General features: G+C 56.9%; 1 protein-coding gene across 1 annotated transcript in view; it reads left to right on the plus strand.

The window, feature by feature from the left end:
• Window positions 1-8: 8 nt before the first annotated feature.
• Window positions 9-10192, plus strand: part of ARRB1 (arrestin beta 1) — an 85415-nt gene continuing 75231 nt past the window's right edge. The window contains exon 1 of the mRNA XM_004708829.2: window positions 9-81. Coding sequence (XP_004708886.1) covers window positions 62-81 — 20 coding nt within the window. The 5' untranslated portion in view covers window positions 9-61. The remainder of the gene's footprint in view (window positions 82-10192) is intronic.

Here is a 10192-nt window from a genome sequence, read left to right on the forward strand (position 1 = left end):
GGCCGGGGATTTTCCAGCCGGGACGCTGACGCCGCGGACCTCCCTGCGGCCACCGCAGACCATGGGCGACAAAGGGACACGGTGAGTGCGGCCGGCGGCCTGGTCCAGCGCGCGTGGGGGCGGTCTGGGTGACGGTCCGGTGGGGGCTGTAGTCTGAGTCTTGGCGTTGCGTTCACAGACAGCCCCCCCACCCCCAGGGCTGCTACCTCCTGGCCCCGCGGGACCCCAAACACCTCCCCAAGAGGTGTCCCCTGTGCTCACCGACAGCAGAGACAAACCCTGGGGGCGGTGGGTGTACCAGAGGGTGACATTGGCCGCCCCAGCTGCTTCAAGGCACCTCGGCCAGACACACTCACTCCTGCACTGGCACCCGCGGTGGGTGATTCAGAGATGGATGTATGGGGCAGGTGGACATATGATGGCACGACATATGACGGCACACACTCATGTGAACACTCGCTCTTGGGATCGTGCAAACCAGCACATCCAGGGGCACTCACTGCCACAGACCCGTCCCAGACAATGACACCAGACCACACTCCCTCCCTGGGACACAGAACACACCCATTAACGCCTTCATGCTGGCAAACGTGGGCACACACTTAACCGCTGGAACACTAACTCACCTTCCTGTTAGCACGCATACACTGGCACTCCCTGGCACATGTGCACAGATGCACTCGATTGTGGTCACCTTCACCGACCACAAACACACTTGTACTGGCACGTATCTCACCAACACAGTGGAACGCAAGACCACACCAGTGCTGACCCACACAGACACACAGCGGCCCGATGGCACCCCACAGCCCCAGCAGCCGACCACGGGGCTGCTGACACATTCCCTCCAGTCCCCACATGGTGAGGCGTGAATGTACACACACACCACACGGGGTGGCAGGCCTTGCCTGGAGCCCGGAAAAGCAGGTTCTGTGGGCACTTTTCCTTTCCCTCTGACCTCCTGAGGCCGAGAGGGACTGACTGGGTGCTCCTCTGAGTGAGGGGTGGAGAGAGGGACGCCTGTTTTCTTAGGAGCCTGCTCTAGAAGATTCCACCTGATAAAGGAGAGGCTATGCCTCTGAACGGGGAAACCCGGGCCAAAGAGCTCGGAGATGCCAGGGCCCGGGGCTCCAGACCCAGACAAACCCTGGCGGGTGTTCAGCCCCGTCATTCACTCCATCTCCCGTCACCCTTCCCACTGCCTTGGGTTCGGAGAGAAGGCGCTCTGTGTCTCCTCCTCTCCTCTTTTCAACTCCATCTGTTTTGATTTTTCTTTCTTTATGCTCCCTATGCTGCGTGCCCCCTCTCTCTCCTCCCCACCCTCCCTTTACTCTCCTTCCCATAGCCCTTCCTCCCTCTCTCTCCTTGCTCCCAACCAGTATTTATTGAGAACCTGTTGTGTGCTGGGGACAGTGTGGGGTCATCGACAGGCAGGATGCCTTCCTTCCTGCCCACATCCCGAGACCACCCCTGCCTTGGGAGACTCCTAACAGTGTGGGAAAAGGTCCTTCAGAAATGATTTCCAATTTTTCAGAAGAAGAAACTGAGTTTGAAACCACCAGCTGCTCCTCATCAGAAAGTGGAGGCTTTCTACTCCCATGAAAGAGTCTCGGAAACCCACCGGGGCAGTTCTACCCTGTCCCATAGGGTCGCTGTGAGTTAGAATCCACTCCGCGGCAGAGTTTGGTTTGGGTTTGGGTCTTCCGTTAGAGAGGTCACCTGCCTTGCATAAGATCAAGAGGGGTCAGAGACTGCCAGCAGAAGCTGGAATCCACCTGTGCAATTTCTCCAAGGCTCACTTGGGGGCACTGCCAAGCCCCTCCAAGGGCCCGAGTTAGGGAGCCAGGGTGGGGTACCATGCTGGGCGGGCAGGGAGGGAGGCAGGCTTGTGGGGAAGGTTGCAAAAGATTGTGAAACCTCTGTGTTCATCTTCATGGCTCCCCCGGGCAGCCTCCCCCCACCCTGCCATTGAAGAGGGCCTGGCCAACCCTGGGAGTCTCTCCTCCTCTCTGCCTGGAGGGCTGGTCTTCTCCGTGGGAGAAGGCTCTCCTCCCTTCTGCTGGTGCGGCTTCGTGACCAGGGTGACTCAACCCTTCTTGGGCCTTGGTTTGCCTTTTGGTGGCCTGGGGACAAGTGTCATTATTCCCCTGCTGGAATGAGCTGTCAGCAGGATAGGGCCACCAGGCACAGCCAGGCTCCGATGGGCACCTGCTGGAGACTCGTAAACACCCCCTGCTCTGCCTCTCATTCAAAACCTTCCTGGGACCCTAGGTAGTTGTCTTCGCCTTTCCAAATCTTAGTTTTCCATCTGTAAATTGGAGCGTTCAGTTGCACGTACTGAATTCACTGGACCAGAAAGGGCCTTACCAAACTCTACTTGAAGGTGCCCGCGCCCCGGGAGGTGTACCTCCCCTTCCCAGACAGGCTCACAGATTCATGTGGAAGAGAAGGGCAGCCATCAAGCCCAGAAGCAACAAAGCCCACATGGAAGAAGCACACCAGCTTATGCAACCACGAGGTGTCGAAGGGATCAGGTGTAAGGCATCATCAGAACAAAAAATCTTACCATAGTGAATGATGGGGGGAGTGCAGAGTGGAGATCCAAAGCCCATTAGTAGGCCACTGGAGATCCCCTTGCAGAGGGGTCTGGGGAGGAGACGAGCCAGTCAGGGTGCAATGTAACAACGATGAAAAATACAACTTTCCTCTAGCTCCTAAATGTTTCCTCCCCGCTTTCACTACCATGACTTGAATTTGACCTTGCAAGTCTGGCTAGACCAGAGGATGTACACTGGTACAGGTAGGAACTGAAAATACAGGGAATCCAGAGCAGATGAGCCCTACAGGACCAGTGGTGTGAGTGGTGAAACAGGGAGGGTAGAGAGAGAGTGGGTAGGAAAGAGGGAACCGATTACAAGGAACTATATGTGACCTCCTCCCTGGGGGATGGACAACTGAAAAGTGGGTGAAGGGAGACGTCGGACAGGGCAAGATATGACAAAATACCAATTTATAAACTATCAAGGGCTCATGAGGGAAGGGGGAGCGGGGAGGGAGGGGAAAAATGAGGACCTGATGCCGGGGGTTTAAGTGGAGAGAAAATGTTTTGAGAATGATGAGGGCAATGAATGTACAAATGCGCTTTACACAATTGATGTGTGTATGGATTGTGATAAGAGTTGTATGAGCCCCTAATAAAATGATTTAATAAAAAAAAAGAAGAGAAGGGCAGAGTCAATCATGGGCTGCCCCTGCCTTGTTTTATAAGCCATGGGATTCTCCCTTATCTGTCCCTTAGATGAGGCAACTGCCAATATGGGGGACTCAAGGGTCCAGTCATCACATGTACCCCTCTGTCCTGGATTGCACCCCCTGTGTGATTAATCAGAAGCTGCCACTGCCCTTCAGAATGCTCAGGGTCAAAGGGGAAAGAAGGGATGAGGCAAATACCTGGACATGAGGGACACAGGTAGGCAGTGTGACAACTGCTATAACAGAGGCTCTGGAAACGATTATACGCTCACTCAGCAAATGCTGCCTGAGAGCATTCTGAGTGCCAGGGCCTGGGGGCTCAGAGAAGACCCCCTCCACTGTCCCCAAAGCAGCTGATGAGAACACATGGTGACCTGTGCTGTGGGAGACACAGGCAGGGGACATGGTGAGGAAGTGGCCCTGGAGAGCAGATGACATGGAAGTAACCGAGTTCATCAAGGAGGGTGGGTGGCCAAACAGGTGGGCTTGGGATTGGCCAATCCAGGCGGACACGTAGATGTTGGGAGGTGACACACATGGCCTGGGGGCTGGGTTGGGGGTGACAGATGAGCCGTGGGAGGTAAGCACAGACCCATCACCCATCACCTGGACTGCCAAACAGGGAAGAGGGTTATCGTCTGAAGTCCATGGTGACTGACAGAAGGGCTTGAGACAGGAGAGGGGTGGGAGCCGATGATAGGACAGAGAGCATTGTGCCTTTTACAGCAAAGACTGGGTGGGAGCCTGAGAAGATCGAGCTCTGAACTAAGGCTGCGGGAAGGGTGGGCTTGAGAAGACACTTAAGGAGGTAGACTCCTTCAGCCCCATGTCAGGAGCTCATGCCTCACCTTATCTGATTCTCCTAGGGATCCAATTAAGCTAGGAATTGTTTCCATTTCACAGCTGGGTGAAGGACTAGGAGAGGTGAGCTAACTTGCCCAGTGTCATCCAGTCAGCAAGGGTTGAACTCAGGCCTGTCTGCCCACAAGGCTCCCCGGGCAGCTCCACACTTGCATCCAAAAGGAAGGGGACTTGTCTGGCTCCCAGCTGGCCTCTCACCTCATCCCTGGCCTCAAGTTGGGCATCTCTGATGGGAGGCTTCCACCGGTCCAATTGGCAGCACGAAGGATCAGGTTTAGACAACGGGAGTTGCTGCCTGAGAGGCAATAGGGTTGGAGTGGAATTTCCTTCCCAGCACATGTTTATGAATTCTTCTCTCTCTTTTTTTTTTTCTGGGAGGGAGGGAAAGAGGGTGGCTGTGATGGGGACATGCATTTGCCAGCTCTCTGTGAACCTTGGCTGGCATTTCTGTCCTATGTGACCCAGCGTGGCTGGAACATGGGAAGTCCTGAGGCTTTGGCTCTGGTGGCTCCTGGGACTGCTCGGAGCAGGGACCTTGAGCTTGGCCCACCAACTCTAAGCCCCTGCTCCAGGCTGGCCACTGTTCTTCAGGCTTCTCCTCAGTCCTCTGCCTCCCAAGTTCGGGCCTTGCCAAAAGCCTTCCCACTGACATGGGTTTTCGATCCTGAATCTTGGACTTGCCAGTTCCAGTGTTGGCCACAGTCCACCTCAGGGCTGTAGTAATGGAGGAACAACTGGCTGGGACTCAGGGCTTGCTGGCCTTTGCCAGGCCCCACTCCGCTGATGCCAGGATCACCGTGCTGACCACCTCACTAGGGCCTACAAGGAGGGGCAGCCTGGTGAGAGAGCCTGGACAGCCCACTTGGACTATTGGGGAAGATACAGGAGGCAGCTGAATAGGCAGGTCTGGATCTCGGGGGTGGTGGGAGGCAGGGATTTGAGCCTTGGGCGTCAAGACGGTCGTTGACTTGGGAGCATGGATGACATGATGCAGGGGGTGAGTATAGACTATGAACAGAGGAGGCTGGGGCCAGCATGGGTCCTGGAGAGCGCCACGCCTGAGGCTGGAGCAGATACAAAGGAGCCTCTAAGGAGGTGGAGAAGGATCCTTCAGAGAGGTTAGAGGCCCTTGATGGGGAAGCTGTGTCCCTGGAGCCAAAGAAGCAGGGAAGGACCAACAGAGGACAAGCTTGAAATAGGTCCTTGGCATTTAGCCTGAAGGCGGTCACTGGTAAAAGGGGTTTTGGTGGAATGGGGAGGGCAGAGCTGACTGCAACAGGCAGATGGGAGGGGAGGACCCTGTTTTTCTGCATGCCTGGATCTTGGGTGGGCCTCTTGGAGAAAGGGTGTTGAGGCCCTGGGCTAAGGCTGGAACTAGGAGGGGCCATTCCATCCACACCCTCTTCTGCCTTGGGCCTGGAGCAGAAGACTGTTCCTTGCATTCCTCCTTCTAGCTGAGCTCAGAGCCCTGGTGGTATGATGGGTTATGCATTGGGCTACTAACAGCAAGGTCAGCAGTTTGAAACCACCAGCTACTCCCCAAACCACCAGCGGAAAGGTTCTGCTCCCATAAAGCGGTACAATCTGGGAAGTCGTGCCCGGTCCTAGACTTGCCGTGAGTCAGAATTGACACGCTGGCAGTGAATGAGTGGGTGAGTATGAGTGTGAGGCTGAGCATAAAAGGCCCTGATGGGTGGGAGCACGCAATGCTGGGAGCTGTCTGAGCTGGTCCCAGGACAAGGCATCTACTGTGCTGGGTTCTGGTTTGAGGGGCATCTAACTCTGGCTGGGGGCCTTGAGGCAGGAGGAATGAGTGGGGGGAATGGGGGGGGGGCGCTGTTCTGGACAGAAGGTGCAGACACTGGGTGCAGGAGCCTGAGAGGAGAGGCTGCAGGGCATTCGGGAGCAGGCCTTGGAGGCTCCCCAGACCTTTTCTTACTCAGACATTCATATCCAAGCCCCTTTAGTGCCCAGTCGGTGAACTCCTTGTGGTTCCGGGCTGTTTTCATTTCCTGTGGGTGCTCCATGAACCTCTTGCGGGTCAGGTTCATCGGAGATGCTTTGTTGGGGCTTAGACGGAACTCTTCCCTCCATTGGAGGCATTCTGAGGAGGGGGTGGTCAGATTGGACCCGCTGAGGGAGCTGTACCACGTTGTCAGAACAGGGCTCCTGAGGGAGAGGCCTGTCTCTCCCATCAGCCTGGGGACTTCCTGCTAAAGGAGGAGTTGTCACCCTCCTCTGATTGGAAGCTGATGAATGAGGCAGTTCCTTTGCCATCAGATGGGTTTGTGACAGTGGGGGCCATGTCTCCCCCACATCAAGCTGGGGGCTTTGAGGGTGAGGCCCCTGTTGTTCCCACCAGGCAAGCTGCTGCCATTCTCTGGAGTCAGCGTGGGGGCTCGAGTAGGGCTGAGTCTCCTGAGATTAGAACAGGTGCCATCTCGGATGTTTCTGGGCACCCTCCCTCTCTCCTTGAGTCCAGGATGAGTCCTGCCCCAGGGTGGCTTGAGTCACAGTGTCGGGTGGGGGTAGGGGGTGTAGAACAGAGAGTGGGCAGGATAGGAGGGAACAAAGATCTCTGTTGTCCCACTGCCCTCTCTCCCTCTCCAGGGTGGCCTGGCCGGGTCATCTCTCAGGAGACGGGCCTCCTCCTGCCTGGGACTGGTCCCATCTTTCGTCCCACTTCAGAAGGACTGCTTGTTCCTTCCCGGACACAGCCCCCAGGAGGCCAGGCCTCGGGAATGGGAGCAGACAGGTCCCCCGCGTTCTGTATGACACATCTCGGCTGGGTGGGGTTCCTCCGGGTCCTGGGGGTAGGGGTGGGGGTGCAGCACAGCTATGTCTGCTGGTGTTGGGAGCCCTGGAAAAGGCAGGGCCGATGCTAGCCAGTCACAGGCAGGTTTCTCATCTGGGCTGTTCAGTGAACTGGGTGGTCAGGGCAGTGGAACAAATGTGGTTTGGATGGAGAAGAAGACCCTCTCCCTGCTGGGCCTTTGGCCCCATGGGAAATCCTGCTGGCCCCCTGCAGTCTTTCCCCGTCCCCCAGCCTGTGGAGAGACGAGAGAGGGGTTGACAAAGGGCCAGGGCAGTGGGCAGAGCTGGACTGCTGGAATACACTGTCTCAGGAGGGCCCCAGAGGCTTTCTCCTTGCTGTGTGACCTGGGCCATGGTACTGCCCTCTCTGTGGGTTCCGGTGTCTCTGGAAGACAAATGGGTCAGCTTGTATGGGTCATCCTTTTCCTATATTCTCTTAGTGGGTAGAGAAAGACCTTCTGGGTTTTGGCAGCCCAGGCACCGCTCATAGACCTGTGGGATCGAGGGACCTTGCCAGGCCCTGAGTGGGGGTATGAAGGTCAGGAAGGGTCAACTCCTGCTTGAAAGAGTGGCACAGGCCCGCTGCGCTCTCCTCCTGGGTGGGGGTCTCCTCTCCTGCCTCCTGCCCCACCGGAACATCCAAGCGTCCTAATAAGCCGAGGTTTGATTTGATTCGGCTCAGACTATTCCCTCTCCGAGGACCCCCTCCCCTTCTTCCCTTCAGCATTCAGCTCAGGGATCCTGTCTGCTTTCCCAGGCCTCCGCTGGGCTCCTACCCCCGCTGATGAGCATGGGGGAGAGGCTGATCAGCCTAGCACTTACGATCCAGGAGGACCTAGATTTCCAGCTTCACACCTCAGTGTGGTCACTGCCTAGCCGGACGACTGACGGTCCAGTCCTTTCTCTGCTGCAGTGCCCTCATCTGTCAGGAGCTGGGCGCTGATGGTGCCGGTGCCAGGGTTGTTGTTTGTTAAACTATGTAAAGCACGTAGACCAGACCTCTGCGGCGCCGGGTCCAGTGTTGAGCAAGTGTCAGCTGTCAGGGTGACCTTCTCCCCGGGCTCCCTTCCCTCCCCAGACTGAGAGGGGTTGTGTCACCAGGAGGGACCCCATTTGATGCTTGTGGGAGACCCCACCAGCTCACACAGCCTGCCTTGCTGTCGTCGGCCCTCAGGCTCCAGTTGGCTCCCTGGCCCTGCACAAGACCTTTTCTGTTCTCCAAGGCCTGGAACACACATGGTCTCCTCCTCCGGGAAGCCCTCCTGCACCTGTGAGCTTTCGGCCATCTTCTCACCCACCTGCCACATTTGCCCTTCCTTCTCTGCCCGGGCCCTGCTTATTTGTACAATTCCGGTGTTCTCTGTGTGACACCTGGCCTTGGGCCGCTTGTCCCCAGCACCTGTCCAGAGCTGGCACAGTGCTGAGCTCCATAAATATTTGCTAAGTGAAAGAGACCGAATGGAGTTATTTCCCTGGGAGAAGATATACTTGGGGGGTTGGAGGGGTGGTGGAGGAGGTAGCCCTGTGTGGCTGCTGAGGATGATGGGGCATCCTTGCTGATTTCCGAAGATCACAAAGTGGGCCAGAGCCCCTGGCCTGAGGGAGGGGGCAGGGGTTGCTGGACCATCCACTTGGTCTTGCCAGGAGATTCCCTTTTCTGACAGCCACAGCAGCTGGCAAGGGGATAGGTGAAGCCTTGGCGGCACAGTGGTTCCGTGTTTGACGGCTGAACCTCAAGGTCAGCGGCTTGAAACCACCAGCCACTCTGAGGGAGAAAGACGAGGCTCTCTACTCCCATAAAGGGAGGCAGTCTCAGACACCCCCAGGGGCAGTTCTACCCTGTCCTGTAGGGTCACGGCGAGTCAGCGTTGACGAGCTGGTGATGAGTTCTGTGTGTGTGTTTATTTTCCCACCTCTGTGCCCCTCTTCCTGCCACCCCCACCCCGTCACCCCCCCAGTATCCAGGTTGTCATCCTGGCTTCTCTCTGTGTCCAAATCCTCTACAGAGCTGAGCCTGGGCTTGACCCTGGGGAATCTGGTTCTTCCCGGATCCTCATCACCAGGCTCATCTGCACTAATCAGATGATGGCAGGAAGTGGGGTAGCCCAGAGGAGGGCCCCCATGCAGCCTGGAGACTCAGAGAAATGATCCTTCAGTAGAATCTCGAAAGAATTAAGAACGAGCGGCCCTGGCATGGGGCATCCCCTCCCTGACCCCCAAGGGTGGTCTCTGCTCATCACCTCCAGCCCCAAAGGTCCACAGAGGCTTTCTGGGCTTGACTACCATTTGTCCACTGTGGTCTGATCCGGCCTGAGGAGGGGACCGTGGCTTCCAATGACCGGTGATGAAAGAGCTCTTTATGTGGTCAGCAAGCCTCCTGTGGCCAGCAGAGCACAGATCTCCCCGCTGGTTTCCCACTGGGCAAGGGCTCAGAACCCACCTAATTACTGGGGACGGAGTTCTGGGCACTGGATCCAGCAGGCTGCGGTCATCATCAGCTAATTAAACCACCCAAGAATTGCTCCTTGGTCCAGAGGAGGGGAGGCTTGAAGGAGAAGAGAAAGGGCGGGGAGAGAGTTTGGAGACAGCCTGTGGAGCAGAGCTGGGAAAGAGGAGCAGGAAGTGGGAGTGTGTGTGTGTGGGGTGTGGGGGGACCGGCAGGGAGGCAGACAGCAGGTGCAGAGAGGGCTGTCAGGGGCCAGCACCCAAGTGAAATGAGTGGGGGGCAGGGGCTCTGGCCTGGGATACAGGGGCTGACATTCCTCCCAGCTGCTCTCTGACCCTCCGTTTCTCCACACATCATGCGTGGTCCTTCCAGTCTCTGTCGTGCTGCGGGAAGGGGCCAGGGTGGAAAACAAGCAGGCAGGTGGAGCCAGGCAGCGGGCCTCTAGTAGGGAGGGCTTCTGGAAGGGGAGGGGTGTGTGTGGTTTGAACCAGCCAGAGGCCGAGCTTTGAGCTGCAGTCAGTTAATCACAGGGGAGGACTGTTGGTAGCAGGGGCAAGCTGTCCTCCTGGAGGACAAGTAGCCTTTGGACCTCAGTTTAGTGCCCTACCCTGTCCATGCTTCATGACTGTCCTGCAGTTTGGTTTTTTTTTTTCCATCTGTCTAGAAATTCCCCAAGTCACATCCTCAGGGCGCAGGGGAGGGGGTCCCGGGGAGGAAGCGGAGGTTTAAAGATGGCTTTGACAGTCCTGTCTTGGATACGCCACTGCCCAACCGCTCAGTGGCCTTGGGCAAGGGTCAGGTCTCTATGTTCTCATTGCG

Source organism: Echinops telfairi, unplaced genomic scaffold (assembly GCF_000313985.2).
Source record: "Echinops telfairi isolate 266 unplaced genomic scaffold, ASM31398v2 ScPeMD7_1713;HRSCAF=2227, whole genome shotgun sequence".
NCBI classification, from domain to species: domain Eukaryota; kingdom Metazoa; phylum Chordata; class Mammalia; order Afrosoricida; family Tenrecidae; genus Echinops; species Echinops telfairi.